Here is a 27,812-nt window from a genome sequence, read left to right on the forward strand (position 1 = left end):
GCAATTACTCAGGCTTAAAGCCTTTTACTGCTTTTTATACTCTTTTATACCATCAGTATAAACACATGCTAACACATGCTAACCCCCCACACTGAATCAAACTGAACACTATCTAATCATCACACTGAACCCTCTGTAATCATGACACTGAACTCTCTCTAATCAGCCCACTGAACAATCTCTAATCATCACACTGAACACTCTAATCATCACAATGAACACTCTCTAATCATCACACTGAACACTCTCTAATCATCACACTGAACACTCTCTAATCATCACACTGAACACTCATTAATCATCACAATGAGCACACTCTAATCTTCACACTAAACACCCTCTAATCATCACATGAACACTCTCTAATCAGCCCACTGAATACTCTCTAATCAGCCCACTGACCACTCTCTAATCATCACACTGAACACTCTTATCATCACACTGAACACTCTCTAATCATCACACTGACCACTCTCTAATCTTCACACTAAACACCCACTAATCATCACATGAACACTCTCTAATCAGCCCACTGAACACTCTCTAATCATCACACTGAACACTCTTATCATCACACTGAACACTCTAATCATCACACTGAACACCCTCTAATCATCACACTGAACACTCTAATCATCACACTAAACACCCTCTAATCATCACATGAACACTCTGTAATCATCACACTGAACACTCTCTAGTCATCACACTTAACACTCTCTAATATAGAAGGAGTGCATGTTGGGCCTGCCTGGGCTTGTGGAGTGCAATTACTCAGGCTTAAAGCCTTTTACTGCTTTTTATACTCTTTTATACCATCAGTAGTCTAATAACTGCATGTGTTCTATTGCTGTTAGTACACCTGGTCAATGTTCAGCCTGATGATGATTCTAAAGAGTTATATTAAATATCCAATATTCTGACTTATCAAACATTAAAGTTACCAAGTTCTCATTCTCTTTCTTTCAGCCTCTACATCGCTGGACTCTGCTGGTGCCAACGCTACAGCTATTAACAGTAAGTGAGCAGTCAGAGGTCAGACTTCACTATTCAGACACCCAAACACATGCTAACCCCACACACTGAATCACACTGAACACTCTCTAATCAGCCCACTGAACTCTCTCTAATCATAACACTGAATCACACTGAAAACTATGTAATCATCATGCCCAATACTCTCTAAACATCACAACGAACACTGTAATCATCACACTGAACACTCTGTAATCATCACACTGACCACTCTCTAAACATCACAACGATCACTCTAATCATCACACTGAACACTCTCTAATCATCACACTGAACACTCTGTAATCATCACACTGAACACTCTAATCATCACACTGAACACTCTGTAATCATCACACTGAACACTCTGCAATCATCACACTGAACACTGTAATCATCACACTGAATACTCTGTAATCATCACACTGAACACTCTCTAATCATCACACTGAACACACTCTAATCATCACAATGAACACACTCTAATCATCACAATGAACACACTCTAATCATCACACTAAACACCCTCTAATCATCACATGAACACTCTCTTATCAGCCCACTGAACACTCTCTAATCAGCCCACTGAATACTCTCTAATCATCACACTGAACACTCTAATCATCACACTGAACACTATCTAATCAGCCCACTGAACTCTCTCTAATCAGCCTACTGAACACTCTCTAATCAGCCCACTGAATACTCTCTAATCAGCCCACTGAACAATCTCTAATCACCACACTGAACACTCTAACCATCACACTGAACACTCTCTAATCTTCACACTAAACACCCTCTAATCATCACATGAACACTATCTAATCAGCCCACTGAACTCTCTCTAATCAGCCCACTGAACTCTCTCTAATCAGCCCACTGAACTCTCTCTAATCAGCCCACTGAATACTCTCTAATCAGCCCACTGAACAATCTCTAATCATCACTCTGAACACTCTAATCATCACACTGAACACTCTCTAATCTTCACACTAAACACGCTCTAATCATCACATGAACACTATCTAATCAGCCCACTGAACTCTCTCTTATCAGCCCACTGAACACTCTCTAATCAGCCCACTGAATACTCTCTAATCACCACACTGAACACTCTAATCATCACACTGAACACTATCTAATCAGCCCACTGAACTCTCTCTAATCAGCCTACTGAACACTCTCTAATCAGCCCACTGAATACTCTCTAATCAGCCCACTGAACAATCTCTAATCACCACACTGAACACTCTAACCATCACACTGAACACTCTCTAATCTTCACACTAAACACCCTCTAATCATCACATGAACACTATCTAATCAGCCCACTGAACTCTCTCTAATCAGCCCACTGAACTCTCTAATCAGCCCACTGAACTCTCTCTAATCAGCCCACTGAATACTCTCTAATCAGCCCACTGAACAATCTCTAATCATCACACTGAACACTCTAATCATCACACTGAACACTCTCTAATCTTCACACTAAACACGCTCTAATCATCACATGAACACTATCTAATCAGCCCACTGAACTCTCTCTAATCAGCCCACTGAACTCTCTCTAATCAGCCCACTGAACTCTCTCTAATCAGCCCACTGAATACTCTCTAATCAGCCCACTGAACAATCTCTAATCATCACACTGAACACTCTAATCATCACACTGAACACTCTCTAATCTTCACACTAAACACCCTCTAATCATCACATGAACACTATATAATCAGCCCACTGAACTCTCTCTAATCAGCCCACTGAACTCTCTCTAATCAGCCCACTGAACTCTCTCTAATCAGCCCACTGAACAATCTCTAAGCATCACACTGAACACTCATTAATCATTACACTGAACACTCTCTAATCAGCCCACTGAACAATCTCTAAGCATCACACTGAAGACTCTAATCATCACAATGAACACTCTAATCATCACACTGAACACTCTCTAAGCATCACACTGAACACTCTCTAATCATCACACTGAACACTCTAATCACACTGAACACTTTGTAATCATCACAATGAACACTCTGTAATCATCACACTGAACACTCTGTAATCAACACAACGCACACTCTGTAATCACCACTCTGAACACTCTGTAATCATCACACTGAACACTCTGTAATCATCCAACTGAACACTCTCTAATCATCACACTGAACACTCTAATTACACTGAACACTTTGTAATCATCACAATGAACACTCTGTAATCATCACACTGAACACTCTGTAATCAACACAACGCACACTCTGTAATCCCCACTCTGAACACACTCTACTCATCACACTGAACACTCTCTAGTCATCACACTCAATACTCTCTAATCATCACAGTAAACAACCACTAATCATCACACTGAATATTCTCTAATCATCACACTGAACACACTCTACTCATCACATTGAACACACGCTAATCATCACACTGAACACTCTCTAATCATCACATTGAACACTCTCTAATCACAATGAACACACTAATCATCACACTGAACACTCTCTAATCAGCACACTGAACTCTGTGTAATCTGCACACTGAACACTCTCTATCACACCAAAGACACTGTAATCATCACACTGTATACTCTTTAATTATCATACTGAACACTCACTAATCATCACACTGAACACTCTCTAATCATCACACTGAACACACTAATCAGTACACCGAACACTGTCTAATCATCACACTGAACACTCTTTAATCACACTGAACACTCTGTAATCATCACACTGAATAATCTCTAGACATCACACTGAACACTCTGCAATCATCAGACTAAACACTCTGTAATCAGCACAACGAACACTCTCTAATCATCACACTGAACACTCTGTAATCATCACACTGAACACTCTGTAATCATCACACTGAACACTCTCTAGGCATCACACTTAACACTCTCTAACATAGAAGGAGTGCATTTTGGGCCTGTCTGGGCTTGTGGAGTGCAATTACTCAGGCTTAAAGCCTTTTACTGCTTTTTATACTCTTTTATACCATCAGTAGTCTAATAACTGCATGTGTTCTATTGCTGTTAGTACACCTGGACAATTTTCAGCCTGATGATGATTCTAAAGAGTTATATTAAATATCCAATATTCTGACTTATCAAACATTAAAGTTACCAAGTTCTCATTCTCTTTCTTTCAGCCTCTACATCGCTGGACTCTGCTGGTGCCAACGCTACAGCTATTAACAGTAAGTGAGCAGTCAGAGGTCAGTCTTCACTATTCAGACATCCAAACACATGCTAACCCCCCACACTGAATCAAACTGAACACTATCTAATCATCACACTGAACCCTCTGTAATCATGACACTGAACTCTCTCTAATCAGCCCACTGAACAATCTCTAATCATCACACTGAACACTCTAATCATCACAATGAACACTCTCTAATCATCACACTGAACACTCTCTAATCATCACACTGAACACTCTCTAATCATCACACTGAACACTCATTAATCATCACAATGAGCACACTCTAATCTTCACACTAAACACCCTCTAATCATCACATGAACACTCTCTAATCAGCCCACTGAATACTCTCTAATCAGCCCACTGACCACTCTCTAATCATCACACTGAACACTCTTATCATCACACTGAACACTCTCTAATCATCACACTGACCACTCTCTAATCTTCACACTAAACACCCACTAATCATCACATGAACACTCTCTAATCAGCCCACTGAACACTCTCTAATCATCACACTGAACACTCTTATCATCACACTGAACACTCTAATCATCACACTGAACACTCTAATCATCACACTAAACACCCTCTAATCATCACATGAACACTCTGTAATCATCACACTGAACACTCTCTAGTCATCACACTTAACACTCTCTAACATAGAAGGAGTGCATGTTGGGCCTGTCTAGGCTTGTGGAGTGCAATTACACAGGCTTAAAGCCTTTTACTGCTTTTTATACTCTTTTATACCATCAGTAGTCTAATAACTGCATGTGTTCTATTGCTGTTAGTACACCTGGTCAATGTTTAGCCTGATGATGATTCTAAAGAGTTATATTAAATATCCAATATTCTGACTTATCAAACATTAAAGTTACCAAGTTCTCATTCTCTTTCTTTCAGCCTCTACATCGCTGGACTCTGCTGGTGCCAACGCTACAGCTATTAACAGTAAGTGAGCAGTCAGAGGTCAGACTTCACTATTCAGACACCCAAACACATGCTAACCCCACACACTGAATCACACTGAACACTCTCTAATCAGCCCACTGAACTCTCTCTAATCATAACACTGAATCACACTGAAAACTATGTAATCATCATGCCCAATACTCTCTAAACATCACAACGAACACTGTAATCATCACACTGAACACTCTGTAATCATCACACTGACCACTCTCTAAACATCACAACGATCACTCTAATCATCACACTGAACACTCTCTAATCATCACACTGAACACTCTGTAATCATCACACTGAACACTCTAATCATCACACTGAACACTCTGTAATCATCACACTGAACACTCTGCAATCATCACACTGAACACTGTAATCATCACACTGAACACTCTGTAATCATCACACTGAACACTCTCTAATCATCACACTGAACACACTCTAATCGTCACAATGAACACACTCTAATCATCACAATGAGCACACTCTAATCATCACACTAAACACCCTCTAATCATCACATGAACACTCTCTTATCAGCCCACTGAACACTCTCTAATCAGCCCACTGAATACTCTCTAATCATCACACTGAACACTCTAATCATCACACTGAACACTATCTAATCAGCCCACTGAACTCTCTCTAATCAGCCTACTGAACACTCTCTAATCAGCCCACTGAATACTCTCTAATCAGCCCACTGAACAATCTCTAATCACCACACTGAACACTCTAACCATCACACTGAACACTCTCTAATCTTCACACTAAACACCCTCTAATCATCACATGAACACTATCTAATCAGCCCACTGAACTCTCTCTAATCAGCCCACTGAACTCTCTCTAATCAGCCCACTGAACTCTCTCTAATCAGCCCACTGAATACTCTCTAATCAGCCCACTGAACAATCTCTAATCATCACACTGAACACTCTAATCATCACACTGAACACTCTCTAATCTTCACACTAAACACGCTCTAATCATCACATGAACACTATCTAATCAGCCCACTGAACTCTCTCTACTCAGCCCACTGAACTCTCTCTAATCAGCCCACTGAACTCTCTCTAATCAGCCCACTGAATACTCTCTAATCAGCCCACTGAACAATCTCTAATCATCACACTGAACACTCTAATCATCACACTGAACACTCTCTAATCTTCACACTAAACACCCTCTAATCATCACATGAACACTATATAATCAGCCCACTGAACTCTCTCTAATCAGCCCACTGAACTCTCTCTAATCAGCCCACTGAACTCTCTCTAATCAGCCCACTGAACAATCTCTAAGCATCACACTGAACACTCATTAATCATTACACTGAACACTCTCTAATCAGCCCACTGAACAATCTCTAAGCATCACACTGAAGACTCTAATCATCACAATGAACACTCTAATCATCACACTGAACACTCTCTAATCATCACACTGAACACTCTCTAATCATCACACTGAACACTCTCTAATCATCACACTGAACACTCTCTAATCATCACACTGAACACTCTCTAATCATCACACTGAACACTCTAATCACACTGAACACTTTGTAATCATCACAATGAACACTCTGTAATCATCACGCTGAACACTCTGTAATCAACACAACGCACACTCTGTAATCACCACTCTGAACACTCTGTAATCATCACACTGAACACTCTGTAATCATCCAACTGAACACTCTCTAATCATCACACTGAACACTCTAATCACACTGAACACTTTGTAATCATCACAATGAACACTCTGTAATCATCACACTGAACACTCTGTAATCAACACAACGCACACTCTGTAATCACCACTCTGAACACACTCTACTCATCACACTGACCACTCTCTAGTCATCACACTCAATACTCTCTAATCATCACAGTAAACAACCACTAATCATCACACTGAATATTCTCTAATCATCACACTGAACACACTCTACTCATCACATTGAACACACGCTAATCATCACACTGAACACTCTCTAATCATCACACTGAACACTCTCTAATCACAATGAACACACTAATCATCACACTGAACACTCTCTAATCAGCACACTGAACTCTGTGTAATCTGCACACTGAACACTCTCTATCACACCAAAGACACTGTAATCATCACACTGTATACTCTTTAATTATCATACTGAACACTCACTAATCATCACACTGAACACTCTCTAATCATCACACTGAACACACTAATCAGTACACCGAACACTGTCTAATCATCACACTGAACACTCTTTAATCACACTGAACACTCTGTAATCATCACACTGAATAATCTCTAGACATCACACTGAACACTCTGCAATCATCAGACTAAACACTCTGTAATCAGCACAACGAACACTCTCTAATCATCACACTGAACACTCTGTAATCATCACACTGAACACTCTGTAATCATCACACTGAACACTCTCTAGGCATCACACTTAACACTCTCTAACATAGAAGGAGTGCATTTTGGGCCTGTCTGGGCTTGTGGAGTGCAATTACTCAGGCTTAAAGCCTTTTACTGCTTTTTATACTCTTTTATACCATCAGTAGTCTAATAACTGCATGTGTTCTATTGCTGTTAGTACACCTGGACAATTTTCAGCCTGATGATGATTCTAAAGAGTTATATTAAATATCCAATATTCTGACTTATCAAACATTAAAGTTACCAAGTTCTCATTCTCTTTCTTTCAGCCTCTACATCGCTGGACTCTGCTGGTGCCAACGCTACAGCTATTAACAGTAAGTGAGCAGTCAGAGGTCAGTCTTCACTATTCAGACATCCAAACACATGCTAACCCCCCACACTGAATCAAACTGAACACTATCTAATCATCACACTGAACCCTCTGTAATCATGACACTGAACTCTCTCTAATCAGCCCACTGAACAATCTCTAATCATCACACTGAACACTCTAATCATCACAATGAACACTCTCTAATCATCACACTGAACACTCTCTAATCATCACACTGAACACTCTCTAATCATCACACTGAACACTCATTAATCATCACAATGAGCACACTCTAATCTTCACACTAAACACCCTCTAATCATCACATGAACACTCTCTAATCAGCCCACTGAATACTCTCTAATCAGCCCACTGACCACTCTCTAATCATCACACTGAACACTCTTATCATCACACTGAACACTCTCTAATCATCACACTGACCACTCTCTAATCTTCACACTAGACACCCACTAATCATCACATGAACACTCTCTAATCAGCCCACTGAACACTCTCTAATCATCACACTGAACACTCTTATCATCACACTGAACACTCTAATCATCACACTGAACACCCTCTAATCATCACACTGAACACTCTAATCATCACACTAAACACCCTCTAATCATCACATGAACACTCTGTAATCATCACACTGAACACTCTCTAGTCATCACACTTAACACTCTCTAACATAGAAGGAGTGCATGTTGGGCCTGTCTGGGCTTGTGGAGTGCAATTACTCAGGCTTAAAGCCTTTTACTGCTTTTTATACTCTTTTATACCATCAGTAGTCTAATAACTGCATGTGTTCTATTGCTGTTAGTACACCTGGTCAATGTTCAGCCTGATGATGATTCTAAAGAGTTATATTAAATATCCAATATTCTGACTTATCAAACATTAAAGTTACCAAGTTCTCAATCTCTTTCTTTCAGCCTCTACATCGCTGGACTCTGCTGGTGCCAACGCTACAGCTATTAACAGTAAGTGAGCAGTCAGAGGTCAGACTTCACTATTCAGACACCCAAACACATGCTAACCCCACACACTGAATCACACTGAACACTCTCTAATCAGCCCACTGAACTCTCTCTAATCATAACACTGAATCACACTGAAAACTATGTAATCATCATGCCCAATACTCTCTAAACATCACAACGAACACTGTAATCATCACACTGAACACTCTGTAATCATCACACTGACCACTCTCTAAACATCACAACGATCACTCTAATCATCACACTGAACACTCTCTAATCATCACACTGAACACTCTGTAATCATCACACTGAACACTCTAATCATCACACTGAACACTCTGTAATCATCACACTGAACACTCTGCAATCATCACACTGAACACTGTAATCATCACACTGAACACTCTGTAATCATCACACTGAACACTCTCTTATCATCACACTGAACACACTCTAATCATCACAATGAACACACTCTAATCATCACAATGAACACACTCTAATCATCACACTAAACACCCTCTAATCATCACATGAACACTCTCTTATCAGCCCACTGAACACTCTCTAATCAGCCCACTGAATACTCTCTAATCATCACACTGAACACTCTAATCATCACACTGAACACTATCTAATCAGCCCACTGAACTCTCTCTAATCAGCCTACTGAACACTCTCTAATCAGCCCACTGAATACTCTCTAATCAGCCCACTGAACAATCTCTAATCACCACACTGAACACTCTAACCATCACACTGAACACTCTAATCTTCACACTAAACACCCTCTAATCATCACATGAACACTATCTAATCAGCCCACTGAACTCTCTCTAATCAGCCCACTGAACTCTCTCTAATCAGCCCACTGAACTCTCTCTAATCAGCCCACTGAATACTCTCTAATCAGCCCACTGAACAATCTCTAATCATCACACTGAACACTCTAATCATCACACTGAACACTCTCTAATCTTCACACTAAACACGCTCTAATCATCACATGAACACTATCTAATCAGCCCACTGAACTCTCTCTAATCAGCCCACTGAACTCTCTCTAATCAGCCCACTGAACACTCTCTAATCAGCCCACTGAATACTCTCTAATCAGCCCACTGAACAATCTCTAATCATCACACTGAACACTCTAATCATCACACTGAACACTCTCTAATCTTCACACTAAACACCCTCTAATCATCACATGAACACTATATAATCAGCCCACTGAACTCTCTCTAATCAGCCCACTGAACTCTCTCTAATCAGCCCACTGAACTCTCTCTAATCAGCCCACTGAACAATCTCTAAGCATCACACTGAACACTCATTAATCATTACACTGAACACTCTCTAATCAGCCCACTGAACACTCTCTAATCAGCCCACTGAACAATCTCTAAGCATCACACTGAAGACTCTAATCATCACACTGAACACTCTAATCATCACACTGAACACTCTCTAATCATCACACTGAACACTCTCTAATCATCACACTGAACACTCTAATCACACTGAACACTTTGTAATCATCACAATGAACACTCTGTAATCATCACACTGAACACTCTGTAATCAACACAACGCACACTCTGTAATCACCACTCTGAACACTCTGTAATCATCACACTGAACACTCTGTAATCATCCAACTGAACACTCTCTAATCATCACACTGAACACTCTGTAATCATCTCAATGACCACTCTCTAATCTTCACACTAAACACCCTCTAATCATCACATGAACACTCTCTAATCAGCCCACTGAACAATCTCTAATCATCACACTGAACACTCTAATCATCACACTAAACACTCTCTAATCATCACACTGAACACTCTCTAATCATCACACTGAACACTCCCTAATCATCACACTGAACACTCTCTAATCATCACACTGAACACTCTAGTCATCACACTGAACACTCTCTAATCATCACACTGAACACTCTTTAATCTTCACACTAAACACCCTCTAATCATCACATGAACACTATCTAATCAGCCCACTGAACTCTCTCTAATCAGCCCACTGAACTCTCTCTAATCAGCCCACTGAACTCTCTCTAATCAGCCCACTGAATACTCTCTAATCAGCCCACTGAACAATCTCTAATCATCACACTGAACACTCTAATCATCACACTGAACACTCTCTAATCTTCACACTAAACACCCTCTAATCATCACATGAACACTATCTAATCAGCCCACTGAACTCTCTCTAATCAGCCCACTGAACTCTCTCTAATCAGCCCACTGAACTCTCTCTAATCAGCCCACTGAACTCTCTCTAATCAGCCCAATGAATACTCTCTAATCAGCCCACTGAACAATCTCTAATCATCACACTGAACACTCTAATCATCACACTGAACACTCTCTAATCTTCACACTAAACACCCTCTAATCATCACATGAACACTATCTAATCAGCCCACTGAACTCTCTCTAATCAGCCCACTGAACTCTCTCTAATCAGCCCACTGAACTCTCTCTAATCAGCCCACTGAAAAATCTCTAAGCATCACACTGATGACTCTAATCATCACACTGAACACTCTCTAATCATCACACTGAACACTCTCTAATCATCACACTGAACACTCTCTAATCATCACACTGAACACTCTAATCACACTGAACACTTTGTAATCATCACAATGAACACTCTGTAATCATCACACTGAACACTCTGTAATCAACACAACGCACACACTGTAATCATCACACTGAACACTCTGTAATCATCACACTGAACACTCTGTAATCATCCAACTGAACACTCTCTAATCATCACACTGAACACTCTGTAATCATCTCACTGACCACTCTCTAATCTTCACACTAAACACCCTCTAATCATCACATGAACACTCTCTAATCAGCCCACTGAACAAACTCTAATCATCACACTGAACACTCTAATCATCACACTAAACACCCTCTAATCATCACATGAACACTCTGTAATCATCACACTGAACACTCTCTATGCATCACACTTAACACTTTCTAACATAGAAGGAGTGCATGTTGGGCCTGTCTGGGCTTGTGGAGTGCAATTACTCAGGCTTAAAGCCTTTTACTGCTTTTTATACTATTTTATACCATCAGTAGTCTAATAACTGCATGTGTTCTATTGCTGTTAGTACACCTGGACAATGTTCAGCTTGATGATGATTCTAAAGAATTATATTAAATATCCAATATTCTGACTTATCAAACATTAAAGTTACCAAGTTCTCATTCTCTTTCTTTCAGCCTCTACATCGCTGGACTCTGCTGGTGCCAACGCTACAGCTATTAACAGTAAGTGAGCAGTCAGAGGTCAGACTTCACTATTCAGACACCCAAACACATGCTAACCCCCCCCCCCCCCCCCCCCCCCCCGCACAGGCACACACACACACGCGCACACACACACACACACACACAGACATACAGACTCACAGCTGAAAGTCTGACAGTGTTTCTCCATGGACCTTGTGGTCTGAACTCCTGTAAGATGTCATCAAAAAACACTGTAGGAGGTGTTTAGTAATGACTGGGTCTCTCTAATCATCACACTGAACACTCTGTAATCATCATGCTGACCACTCTGTAATCATCACACTAAACACTCTCTAATCATCTCACTGACCACTCTGTAATCATCACACTGACCACTCTGTAAACATCACACTGACCACTCTGTAATCATCACACTGAACACTCTGTAATCATCACGCTGACCACTCTGTAATCATCACACTAAACACTCTCTAATCATCTCACTGACCACTCTGTAATCATCACACTAAACACTCTCTAATCATCTCACTGACCACTCTGTAATCATCACACTAAACACTCTCTAATCATCTCACTGACCACTCTGTAATCATCACACTGAACACTCTAATCACACTGAACACTCTGTAATCATCTCACTGAACACTCTAATCACACTGAACACTCTGTAATCATGCAATCATCTGCAATCATCACACTGAACACTCTCTAATCATCACACTCAATACTCTCTAATCATCACAGTAAACACCCACTAATCATCACACTGAATATTCTCTAATCATCACACTGAACACACTCTACTCATCAGATTGAACACACTCTACTCATCAGATTGAACACACGCTAATCATCACAATGAACACTCTCTAATCATCACACTGAACACTCTCTAATCACAATGAACACACTAATCATCACACTGAACACTCTCTAATCAGCCCACTGAACACTCTCTAATCAGCCCACTGAACAATCTCTAATCATCACGCTGAACACTCTAATCATCACACTGAACACTCTAATCATCACAATGACCACTCTCTAATCTTCACAATGAACACTCTAATCATCACACTGAACACTATCAATTCATCACACTGAACACTCTCTAATCATCTCACTGACCACTCTGTAATCATCACACTAAATCTCTCTAATCATCTCACTGACCACTCTGTAATCGTCACACTAAACACTCTCTAATCATTCACTGACCACTCTGTAATCATCACACTGAACACTCTGTAAACATCACACTAAACACTCTCTAATCATCTCACTGACCACTCTGTAATCATCACACTGACCACTCTGTAATCATCACACTGACCACTCTGTAATCATCACACTGACCACTCTCTAATCATCTCACTGATCACTCTAATCACACTGAACACTCTTTAATCAACAATACACACAATCTGTAATCACCACACTGACCACTCTGTAATCATCACACTGACCACTCTGTAATCATCACACTGACCACTCTCTAATCATCTCACTGATCACTCTAATCACACTGAACAATCTTTAATCATCACGTTGAACACCGTCTAAAATAGAAGGAGTGCATGTTGGACCTGTCTGGGCTTGTGGAGTGCAATTGCTCAGGCTTAAAGCCTTTTACTGCTTTTTATACTATTTTATACCATCAGTAGTCTAATAACTGCATGTGTTCTATTGCTGTTAGTACACCTGGACAATGTTCAGCTTGATGATGATTCTAAAGAGTTATATTAAATATCCAATATTCTGATTTATCAAACATTAAAGTTACCAAGTTCTCATTCTCTTTCTTTCAGCCTCTACATCGCTGGACTCTGCTGGTGCCAACGCTACAGCTATTAACAGTAAGTGAGCAGTCAGAGGTCAGACTTCACTATTCAGACAGCCAAACACATGCTAACCCCCCCCCCTCCCCCCGCACAGGCACACACACACACACACACACACACACACACACAAAGACGTACAGACTCACAGCTGAAAGTCTGACAGTGTTTCTCCATGGACCTTGTGGTCTGAACTCCTGTAAGATGTCGTCAAAAAACACTGTAGGAGGTGTTTAGTAATGACTGGGTCTCTCTAATCATCACACTGACCACTCTGTAATCATCACGCTGACCACTCTGTAATCATCACGCTGACCACTCTGTAATCATCACACTAAACACTCTCTAATCATCACACTGAACACTCTAATCACACTGAACACTCTGTAATCATCTCACTGAACACTCTAATCACACTGAACACTCTGCAATCATCACACTGAACACTCTGTAATCATGACGCTGACCACTCTGTAATCATCACACTAAACAATCTCTAATCATCTCACTGACCACTCTGTAATCATCACACTAAACACTCTCTAATCATCTCACTGACCACTCTGTAATCATCACACTAACACTCTCTAATCATCTCACTGACCACTCTGTAATCATCACACTGAACACTCTAATCACACTGAACACTCTGTAATCATCTCACTGAACACTCTAATCACACTGAACACTCTGTAATCATGCAATCATCTGCAATCATCACACTGAACACTCTCTAATCATCACACTCAATACTCTCTAATCATCACAGTAAACACCCACTAATCATCACACTGAATATTCTCTAATCATCACACTGAACACACTCTACTCATCAGATTGAACACACTCTACTCATCAGATTGAACACACGCTAATCATCACACTGAACACTCTCTAATCATCACACTGAACACTCTCTAATCACAATGAACACACTAATCATCACACTGAACACTCTCTAATCAGCACACTGAACTCTCTGTAATCAGCACACTGAACACTGTCTATCACACCAAAGACACTGTAATCATCACACTGTATACTCTCTAATTATCATACTGAACACTCACTAATCAGCACACCGAACACTGTCTAATCATCACACTGAACACTCTTTAATCACACTGAACACTCTTTAATCAACACAACACACAATCTGTAATCACCACACTGACCACTCTGTAATCATCACACTGACCACTCTGTAATCATCACACTGACCACTCTCTAATCATCTCACTGATCACTCTAATCACACTGAACACTCTTTAATCAACACAACACACAATCTGTAATCACCACACTGACCACTCTGTAATCATCACACTGACCACTCTGTAATCATCACACTGACCACTCTCTAATCATCTCACTGATCACTCTAATCACACTGAACACTCTTTAATCATCACACTGAACACTCTGTAATCATCACACTAAACACTCTCTAATCATCACACTGAACACACTCTAATCATCACGTTGAACACCGTCTAAAATAGAAGGAGTGCATGTTGGACCTGTCTGGGCTTGTGGAGTGCAATTGCTCAGGCTTAAAGCCTTTTACTGCTTTTTATACTATTTTATACCATCAGTAGTCTAATAACTGCATGTGTTCTATTGCTGTTAGTACACCTGGACAATGTTCAGCTTGATGATGATTCTAAAGAGTTATATTAAATATCCAATATTCTGACTTATCAAACATTAAAGTTACCAAGTTCTCATTGTCTTTCTTTCAGCCTCTACATCGCTGGACTCTGCTGGTGCCAACGCTACAGCTATTAACAGTAAGTGAGCAGTCAGAGGTCAGACTTCACTATTCAGACACCCAAACACATGCTAACCCCCCCCCTCCCCCCGCACAGGCACACACACACACACACACACACACACACACACACACACACACACACACACACACACACACATAGACGTACAGACTCACAGCTGAAAGTCTGACAGTGTTTCTCCATGGACCTTGTGGTCTGAACTCCTGTAAGATGTCGTCAAAAAACACTGTAGGAGGTGTTTAGTAATGACTGGGTCTCTCTAATCATCACACTGACCACTCTGTAATCATCACGCTGACCACTCTGTAATCATCACGCTGACCACTCTGTAATCATCACACTAAACAATCTCTAATCATCTCACTGACCACTCTGTAATCATCACACTAAACACTGTCTAATCATCACACTGAACACTCTAATCACACTGAACACTCTGTAATCATCTCACTGAACACTCTAATAACACTGAACACTCTAATCAAACTGAACACTCTGCAATCATCACACTGAACACTCTCTAATCATCACACTGAACACTCTGCAATCATCACACTGAACACTCTGTAATCATCACGCTGACCACTCTGTAATCATCACACTAAACAATCTCTAATCATCTCACTGACCACTCTGTAATCATCACACTGAACACTCTCTAATCATCACAATGAACACACACTAATCTTCACACTAAACACCCTCTAATCATCACATGAACACTCTCTTATCAGCCCACTGAACACTCTCTAATCAGCCCACTGAATACTCTCTAATCATCACACTGAACACTCTAATCATCACACTGAACACTCTCTAATCTTCACACTAAACACCCCCTAATCACATGAACACTATCTCATCAGCCCACTGAACTCTCTCTAATCAGCCCACTGAACTCTCTCTAATCAGCCCACTGAACACTCTCTAATCAACACAACGCACACTCTGTAATCATCACACTGAACACTCTGTAATCATCACACTGAACACTCTGTAATCATCCAACTGAACACTCTCTAATCATCACACTGAACACTCTGTAATCATCTCACTGACCACTCTCTAATCTTCACACTAAACACACTCTAATCATCACATGAACACTCTCTAGTCAGCCCACTGAACACTCTCTAATCACCCCACTGAACACTCTCTAATCAGCCCACTGAACAATCTCTAATCATCACGCTGAACACTCTGATCATCACACTGAACACTCTAATCATCACAATGACCACTCTCTAATCTTCACACTGAACACTCTAATCATCACACTGAACACTATCTAATCATCACACTGAACACTCTCTAATCATCTCACTGACCACTCTGTAATCATCACACTAAATCTCTCTAATCATCTCACTGACCACTCTGTAATCATCACACTGATCACTCTGTAATCGTCACACTAAACACTCTCTAATCATTCACTGACCACTCTGTAATCATCACACTGAACACTCTGTAAACATCACACTAAACACTCTCTAATCATCTCACTGACCACTCTGTAATCATCACACTGACCACTCTGTAATCATCACACTGACCACTCTGTAATCATCACACTGACCACTCTCTAATCATCTCACTGATCACTCTAATCACACTGAACACTCTTTAATCAACACAACACACAATCTGTAATCACCACACTGACCACTCTGTAATCATCACACTGACCACTCTGTAATCATCACACTGACCACTCTCTAATCATCTCACTGATCACTCTAATCACACTGAACACACTTTAATCATCACACTGAACACTCTGTAATCATCACACTAAACACTCTCTAATCATCTCACTGACCACTCTGTAATCATCTCACTGAACACTCTATAATCATCACACTGACCACTCTGTAATCAGCACACCGAACACTCTCTAATCATCACACTGAACACACTCTAATCATCACGTTGAACACCGTCTAAAATAGAAGGAGTGCATGTTGGACCTGTCTGGGCTTGTGGAGTGCAATTGCTCAGGCTTAAAGCCTTTTACTGCTTTTTATACTATTTTATACCATCAGTAGTCTAATAACTGCATGTGTTCTATTGCTGTTAGTACACCTGGACAATGTTCAGCTTGATGATGATTCTAAAGATTTATATTAAATATCCAATATTCTGACTTATCAAACATTAAAGTTACCAAGTTCTCATTCTCTTTCTTTCAGCCTCTACATCGCTGGACTCTGCTGGTGCCAACGCTACAGCTATTAACAGTAAGTGAGCAGTCAGAGGTCAGACTTCACTATTCAGACACCCAAACACATGCTAACCCCCCCCCCCTCCCCCCGCACAGGCACACACACACACACACACACACACACACACACACACACACATAGACGTACAGACTCACAGCTGAAAGTCTGACAGTGTTTCTCCATGGACCTTGTGGTCTGAACTCCTGTAAGATGTCGTCAAAAAACACTGTAGGAGGTGTTTAGTAATGACTGGGTCTCTCTAATCATCACACTGACCACTCTGTAATCATCACGCTGACCACTCTGTAATCATCACGCTGACCACTCTGTAATCATCACACTAAACACTCTCTAATCATCACACTGAACACTCTAATCACACTGAACACTCTGTAATCATCTCACTGAACACTCTAATCACACTGAACACTCTAATCAAACTGAACACTCTGCAATCATCACACTGAACACTCTCTAATCATCACACTGAACACTCTGCAATCATCACACTGAACACTCTGTAATCATCACGCTGACCACTCTGTAATCATCACACTAAACAATCTCTAATCATCTCACTGACCACTCTGTAATCATCACACTAAACACTCTCTAATCATCACACTGAACACTCTAATCACACTGAACACTCTGTAATCATCTCACTGAACACTCTAATCACAATGAACACTCTAATCAAACTGAACACTCTGCAATCATCACACTGAACACTCTCTAATCATCACACTGAACACTCTGCAATCATCACACTGACCACTCTGTAATCATCACGCTGACCACTCTGTAATCATCACACTAAACAATCTCTAATCATCTCACTGACCACTCTGTAAGCATCACACTAAACACTCTCTAATCATCACACTGAACACTCTAATCACACTGAACACTCTGTAATCATCTCACTGAACACTCTAATCACACTGAACGCGCTAATCAAACTGAACACTCTGCAATCATCACACTGAACACTCTCTAATCATCACACTGAACACTCTGCAATCATCACACTGAACACTCTGTAATCATCACGCTGACCACTCTGTAATCATCACACTAAACAATCTCTAATCATCTCACTGACCACTCTGTAATCATCACACTAAACACTCTCTAATCATCACACTGAACACTCTAATCACACTGACCACTCTCTAATCATCTCACTGATAACTCTAATCACACTGAACACTCTTTAATCATCACACTGAACACTCTGTAATCATCACACTAAACACTCTCTAATCATCTCACTGACCACTCTGTAATCATCACACTGAACACTCTATAATCATCACACTGACCACTCTGTAATCAGCACACCGAACACTCTCTAATCATCACACTGAACACACTCTAATCATCACGTTGAACACCGTCTAAAATAGAAGGAGTGCATGTTGGGCCTGTCTGGGCTTGTGGAGTGCAATTGCTCAGGCTTAAAGCCTTTTACTGCTTTTTATACTATTTTATACCATCAGTAGTCTAATAACTGCATGTGTTCTATTGCTGTTAGTACACCTGGACAATGTTCAGCTTGATGATGATTCTAAAGATTTATATTAAATATCCAATATTCTGACTTATCAAACATTAAAGTTACCAAGTTCTCATTCTCTTTCTTTCAGCTTCTACATCGCTGGACTCTGCTGGTGCCAACGCTACAGCTATTAACAGTAAGTGAGCAGTCAGAGGTCAGACTTCACTATTCAGACACCCAAACACATGCTAACCCCCCACACTGAATCACACTGAACAATCTCTAATCAGCCCACTGAACTCTCTCTAATCATAACACTGAATCACACTGAAAACTATGTAATCATCATGCCCAATACTCTCTAAACATCACAACGAACACTGTAATCATCACACTGAACACTCTGTAATCATCACGCTGACCACTCTGTAATCATCACGCTGACCACTCTGTAATCATCACACTAAACAATCTCTAATCATCTCACTGACCACTCTGTAATCATCACACTAAACACTCTCTAATCATCACACTGAACACTCTAATCACACTGAACACTCTGTAATCATCTCACTGAACACTCTAATCACACTGAACACTCTAATCAAACTGAACACTCTGCAATCATCACACTGAACACTCTCTAATCATCACACTGAACACTCTGCAATCATCACACTGAACACTCTGCAATCATCACACTGAACACTCTGTAATCATCATGCTGACCACTCTGTAATCATCACACTAAACAATCTCTAATCATCTCACTGACCACTCTGTAATCATCACACTAAACACTCTCTAATCATCACACTGAACACTCTAATCACACTGAACACTCTGTAATCATCTCACTGAACACTCTCTAATCATCACACTGAATAATCTCTAAACATCACACTGAACACACTAATCACACTGAACAATCTGTAATCATCTCACTGAACACTCTAATCACACTGAACACTCTAATCAAACTAGACACTCTGTAATCACCACACTGAACACTCTCTAAACATCACACTGAACACACTAATCACACTGAACACTCTGTAATCATCTCACTGAACACTCTAATCACACTGAACACTCTAATCACACTGAACACTCTGTAATCACCACACTGAACACTCTCTAATCATCACACTGAACACTCTGCAATCATCACACTGAACACTCTCTAATCATCACACTGAACACTCTGTAATCATCACACTAAACACCCTCTAATCATCTCACTGACCACTCTGTAATCATCACACTGAACACTCTAATCACACTGAACACTCTGTAATCATCTCACTGAACACTCTAATCACACTGAACACTCTAATCACGCTGAACACTCTGCAATCATCACACTGAACACTCTCTAATCATCACACTGAACACTCTGCAATCATCACACTGAACACTCTCTAATCATCACACTCAATACTCTCTAATCATCACATTGAACACACTCTACTCATCACATTGAACACACGCTAATCATCACATTGAACACTCTGTAATCAGCACACTGAACACTCTCTAACTATCACATCGAAGACACTGTAATCATCACACTGTATACTCTCTAATTATCATACTGAACGCTCACTAATCATCACACTGAACACTCTCTAATCATCACACTGAATACACTAATCAGCACACCAAACACTCTCTAATCATCACACTGAACACTCTTTAATCACACTTAACACTCTGTAATCATCAGGCTGAACACTCTGTAATCAGCACACTGAACACTATCTAATCATCACACTGAACACTCTACAATCATCACGCTGAACACTCTCTAATCATCACCCTGAACACACTAATCATCACACTGAACACTCTCTAATCATCACACTGAACACTCTGTAATCATCACACTAAACACTCTCTAATCATCTCACTGACCACTCTGTAATCATCTCACTGAACACTCTATAATCATCACATTGACCACTCTGTAATCATCACACTGAACACTCTCTAATCATCACACTGCATAATCTCTAATCAACACAACGATCAATCTGTAATCATTACCCTGACCCCTCTGTAATCAGCACACCGAACACTCTCTAATCATCACACTGAACACACTCTAATCATCACGTTGAACACCGTCTAAAATAGAAGGAGTGCATGTTGGACCTGTCTGGGCTTGTGGAGTGCAATTGCTCAGGCTTAAAGCCTTTTACTGCTTTTTATACTATTTTATACCATCAGTAGTCTAATAACTGCATGTGTTCTATTGCTGTTAGTACACCTGGACAATGTTCAGCTTGATGATGATTCTAAAGAGTTATATTAAATATCCAATATTCTGACTTATCAAACATTAAAGTTACCAAGTTCTCATTCTCTTTCTTTCAGCCTCTACATCGCTGGACTCTGCTGGTGCCAACGCTACAGCTATTAACAGTAAGTGAGCAGTCAGAGGTCAGACTTCACTATTCAGACATCCAAACACATGCTAACCCCCCACACTGAATCACACTGAACACTATCTAATCATCACACTCAATACTCTCTAATCATCACATTGAACACACTCTACTCATCACATTGAACACACGCTAATCATCAAATTGAACACTCTCTAATCATCACACTGAACACTCTCTAATCACAATGAACACACTCTAATCATCACACTGAACACACTCTCTAATCGGCACACTGAACACTCTGTAATCAGCACAATGAACACTCTCTAACTATCACATCGAAGACACTGTAATCATCACACTGTATACTCTCTAATTATCATACTGAAAACTCACTAATCATCACACTGAACACTCTCTAATCATCACACTGAATACACTAATCAGCACACCAAACACTCTCTAATCATCACACTGAACACTCTTTAATCACACTTAACACTCTGTAATCATCAGGCTGAACACTCTGTAATCAGCACACTGAACACTCTCTAATCATCACACTGAACACTCTACAATCATCACGCTGAACACTCTCTAATCATCACACTGAACACACTAATCATCACACTGAACACTCTCTAATCATCACACTGAACACTCTGTAATCATCACACTAAACACTCTCTAATCATCTCACTGACCACTCTGTAATCATCTCACTGAACACTCTATAATCATCACACTGACCACTCTGTAATCATCACACTGAACACTCTCTAATCATCACACTGAATAATCTCTAATCAACACAACGATCAATCTGTAATCATTACACTGACCACTCTGTAATCAGCACACCGAACACTCTCTAATCATCACACTGAACACTCTCTAATCATCACATTGAACACTCTGTAATCATCACACTGAACACTCTGTAATCATCACACTGAACACTCTCTAGTCATCACACTTAACACTCTCTAACATAGAAGGAGTGCATGTTGGACCTGTCTGGGCTTGTGGAGTGCAATTGCTCAGGCTTAAAGCCTTTTACTGCTTTTTATACTATTTTATACCATCAGTAGTCTAATAACTGCATGTGTGCTATTGCTGTTAGTTCACCTGGACAATGTTCAGCCTGATCATGATTCTAAAGAGTTATTTTAAATATCCAATATTCTGACTTATCAAACATTAAAGTTACCAAGTTCTCATTCTCTTTCTTTCAGCCTCTACATCGCTGGACTCTGCTGGTGCCAACGCTACAGCTATTAACAGTAAGTGAGCAGTCAGAGGTCAGACTTCACTATTCAGACATCCAAACACATGCTAACCCCCCACACTGAATCACACTGAACACTATCTAATCATCACACTGAACACTCTCTAATCATCTCAGTGACCACTCTGTAATCATCACACTAAAACTCTCTAATCATCTCACTGACCACTCTGTAATCATCACACTGATCACTCTGTAATCATCACACTAAACACTCTCTAATCATCTCACTGACCACTCTGTAATCATCACACTGACCACTCTGTAAACATCACACTGAACACTCTTTAATCATCTCACTGAACACGTTAATCACACTGAACACTCTGTAATCATCACACTGAACACTCTTTAATCAACACCACACAATCTGTAATCACCACACTGACCAATCTGTAATCATCACACTGACCATTCTCTAATCATCACACTGACCACTCTCTAATCATCTCACTGAACACTCTAATCACACTGAACACTCTGTAATCATCACACTGACCACTCTCTAATCATCTCACTGAACACTCTAATCACACTGAACACTCTGTAATCATCACACTGAACACGCTGTAATCATCACACTGAATACTCTGCAATCATCAAACTGAACACTCTGCAATCATCAAACTGAACACTCTGCAATCATCAAATTGAACACTCTCTAATCATCTCACTGAACACTCTAATCACACTGAACACTCTGTAATCATCACAATGAACACTCTGTAATCATCTCACTGACCACTCTCTAATCTTCACACTAAACACCCTCTTATCATCACATGAACACTCTCTAATCAGCCCACTGAACAATCTCTAATCATCAAACTGAACACTCTAATCATCACACTGAACACTCTGCAATCATCAAAGTGAACACTCTGCAATCATCAAAGTGAACACTCTGTAATCATCACACTGAACACTCTGCAATCATCACACTGAACACTCTGCAATCATCACACTGAGCACTCTCTCATCATCTCACTGACCACTCTGTAATCATCACAGTGACAACTCTGTAATCATCACAGTGACCACTCTGTAAACATCACACTGAACACTCTCTAATCATCTCACTGACCACTCTGTAATCATCACACTGACCACTCTGTAAACATCACAATGAACACTCTCTAATCATCTCACTGAACACGCTAATCACACTGAACACTCTGTAATCATCACACTGAACACTTTGTAATCAACACAACGCACAATGTGTAATCATCACACTGACCACTCTCTAATCATCTCACTGAACACTCTAATCACACTGAACACTCTGTAGTCATCACAATGAACACTCTGTAATCATCACACTGAACACTCTGTAATCAATACAATGCACACTCTGTAATCATCACACTGAACACTCTGTAATCATCACACTGAACACTCTGTAATCATCCAACTGAACACTCTCTAATCATCACACTGAACACTCTGTAATCATCTCACTGACCACTGTCTAATCTTCACACTAAACACCCTCTAATCATCACATGAACACTCTCTAATCAGCCCACTGAACACTCTAATCAGCCCACTGAACAATCTCTAATCATCACACTGAACACTCTAATCATCACACTAAACATCTTCTTATCATCACATGAACACTCTGTAATCATCACACTGAACAGTCTCTAGTCATCACACTTAACACTCTCTAACATAGAAGGAGTGCATGTTGGACCTGTCTGGGCTTGTGGAGTGCAATTACTCAGGCTTAAAGCCTTTTACTGCTTTTTATACTATTTTATACCATCAGTAGTCTAATAACTGCATGTGTTCTATTGCTGTTAGTACACCTGGACAATGTTCAGCTTGATGATGATTCTAAAGATTTATATTAAATATCCAATATTCTGACTTATCAAACATTAAAGTTACCAAGTTCTCATTCTCTTTCTTTCAGCCTCTACATCGCTGGACTCTGCTGGTGCCAACGCTACAGCTATTAACAGTAAGTGAGCAGTCAAAGGTCAGACTTCACTATTCAGACACCCAAACACATGCTAAACCCCCCTTCCCCGCACAGACACACACACACACACACACACACACACACACACACGCGCACACACACACACACACACACACACACACACACACACACACACACACACACAGACGTACAGACTCACAGCTGAATGTCTGACAGTGTTTCTCCATGGACCTTGTGGTCTGAACTCCTGTAAGATTTCATCAAAAAACACTGTAGGAGGTGTTTAGTAATGACTGGGTCTCTCTAATCATCACACTGAACACTCTGTAATCATCACGCTGACCACTCTGTAATCATCACACTAAACAATCTCTAATCATCTCACTGACCACTCTGTAATCATCACACTGAACACTCTAATCACACTGAACACTCTAATCACACTAAACACTCTGCAATCATCATACTGAACACTCTCTAATCATCACACTGAACACTCTGCAATCATCACACTGAACACTCTCTAATCATCACACTGAATAATCTCTAAACATCACACTGAACACACTAATCATCACACTCAATACTCTCTAATCATCACACTCAATACTCTCTAATCATCACAGTAAACACCCACTAATCATCACACTGAATATTCTCTACTCATCACATTGAACACACGCTAATCATCACATTGAACAGTCTCTAATCATCACACTGAACACTCTCTAATCACAATGAACACACTCTAATCATCACACTGAACACTCTCTAATCATCACACTGAACACTCTGCAATCATCACACTGAACACTCTCTAATCATCACACTGAATAATCTCTAAACATCACACTGAACACACTAATCATCACACTCAATACTCTCTAATCATCACACTCAATACTCTCTAATCATCACAGTAAACACCCACTAATCATCACACTGAATATTCTCTACTCATCACATTGAACACACGCTAATCATCACATTGAACAGTCTCTAATCATCACACTGAACACTCTCTAATCACAATGAACACACTCTAATCATCACACTGAACACTCTCTAATCAGCACACTGAACACTCTGTAATCAGCACACTGAACACTCTCTAACTATCACACCGATGACACATGTGTTCTATTGCTGTTAGTACACTTGGACAATGTTCAGCCTGATGATGATTCTAAAGAGTTATATTAAATATCCAATATTCTGACTTATCAAACATTAAAGTTACCAAGTTCTCATTCTCTTTCTTTCAGCCTCTACATCGCTGGACTCTGCTGGTGCCAACGCTACAGCTATTAACAGTAAGTGAGAAGTCAGAGGTCAGACTTCACTATTCAGACACCCAAACACATGCTAACCCCCCACACTGAATCACACTGAACACTCTCTAATCATCTCACTGACCACGCTGTAATCATCACACTAAAACTCTCTAATCATCTCACTGACCACTCTGTAATCATCACACTGATCACTCTGTAATCGTCACACTAAACACTCTCTAATCATTCACTGACCACTCTGTAATCATCACACTGACCACTCTGTAAACATCACACTAAACACTCTTTAATCATCTCACTGACCACTCTGTAATCATCACACTGACCACTCTGTAAACATCACACTGAACACTCTTTAATCATCTCACTGAAAATGCTAATCACACTGAACACTCTGTAATCATCACACTGAACACTCTTTAATCAACACAACGCACAATCTGTAATCACCACACTGACCACTCTGTAATCATCACACTGACCACTCTGTAATCATCACACTGACCACTCTCTAATAATCTCACTGAACACTCTAATCACACTGAACACTCTGTAATCATCACACTGAACACTCTGTAAACATCACACTGAACACTCTTTAATCATCTCACTGAAAATGCTAATCACACTGAACACTCTGTAATCATCACACTTACCACTCTGTAATCAACACAACGCACAATCTGTAATCATCACACCGAACACTCTTTAATCATCACACTGAACACTCTGTAATCATCACACTGAACACTCTGTAATCATCACACTGAATACTCTGCAATCATCAAACTGAACAATCTGCAATAATCAAACTGAACACTCTGTAATCATAACACTGAACACTCTGCAATCATCACACTGAACACTCTGCAATTATCACACTGAGCACTCTCTAATCATCTCACTGACCACTCTGTAATCATCACACTGACCACTCTGTAAACATCCCACTGAACACTCTCTAATCATCTCACTGACCACTCTGTAATCATCACACTGACCACTCTGTAAACATCACACTGAACACTCTCTAATCATCTCACTGAACACGGTAATCACACTGAACACTCTGTAATCAGCACACTGAACACTCTAATCACACTGAACACTCTGTAATCATCACAATGAACACTCTGTAATCATCACACTGAACACTCTGTAATCAACACAACGCACACTCTGTAATGATCACACTGAACACTCTGTAATCAGCCCAATGAACACTCTCTAATCAGCCCACTGAACACTCTC

At 40.2% G+C, this 27,812-nt stretch overlaps 1 protein-coding gene across 1 annotated transcript in view; it reads left to right on the plus strand.

The window, feature by feature from the left end:
• LOC108416232 (autotransporter adhesin BpaC-like) overlaps positions 1 to 27,812 on the plus strand; it is an 87,692-nt gene that overhangs the window by 15,938 nt on the left and 43,942 nt on the right. Inside the window, exons 8-21 of the mRNA XM_037531384.1 lie at positions 970 to 1,017; positions 4,180 to 4,227; positions 5,148 to 5,195; positions 7,931 to 7,978; positions 8,922 to 8,969; positions 12,251 to 12,298; positions 14,089 to 14,136; positions 15,861 to 15,908; positions 18,104 to 18,151; positions 19,786 to 19,833; positions 22,014 to 22,061; positions 23,263 to 23,310; positions 25,237 to 25,284; positions 26,532 to 26,579. Coding sequence (XP_037387281.1) covers positions 970 to 1,017; positions 4,180 to 4,227; positions 5,148 to 5,195; positions 7,931 to 7,978; positions 8,922 to 8,969; positions 12,251 to 12,298; positions 14,089 to 14,136; positions 15,861 to 15,908; positions 18,104 to 18,151; positions 19,786 to 19,833; positions 22,014 to 22,061; positions 23,263 to 23,310; positions 25,237 to 25,284; positions 26,532 to 26,579 — 672 coding nt within the window. The remainder of the gene's footprint in view (positions 1 to 969; positions 1,018 to 4,179; positions 4,228 to 5,147; positions 5,196 to 7,930; positions 7,979 to 8,921; positions 8,970 to 12,250; positions 12,299 to 14,088; positions 14,137 to 15,860; positions 15,909 to 18,103; positions 18,152 to 19,785; positions 19,834 to 22,013; positions 22,062 to 23,262; positions 23,311 to 25,236; positions 25,285 to 26,531; positions 26,580 to 27,812) is intronic.

The sequence above is a fragment of the Pygocentrus nattereri genome, chromosome 20 (assembly GCF_015220715.1).
Source record: "Pygocentrus nattereri isolate fPygNat1 chromosome 20, fPygNat1.pri, whole genome shotgun sequence".
In the NCBI taxonomy this organism is placed as follows: domain Eukaryota; kingdom Metazoa; phylum Chordata; class Actinopteri; order Characiformes; family Serrasalmidae; genus Pygocentrus; species Pygocentrus nattereri.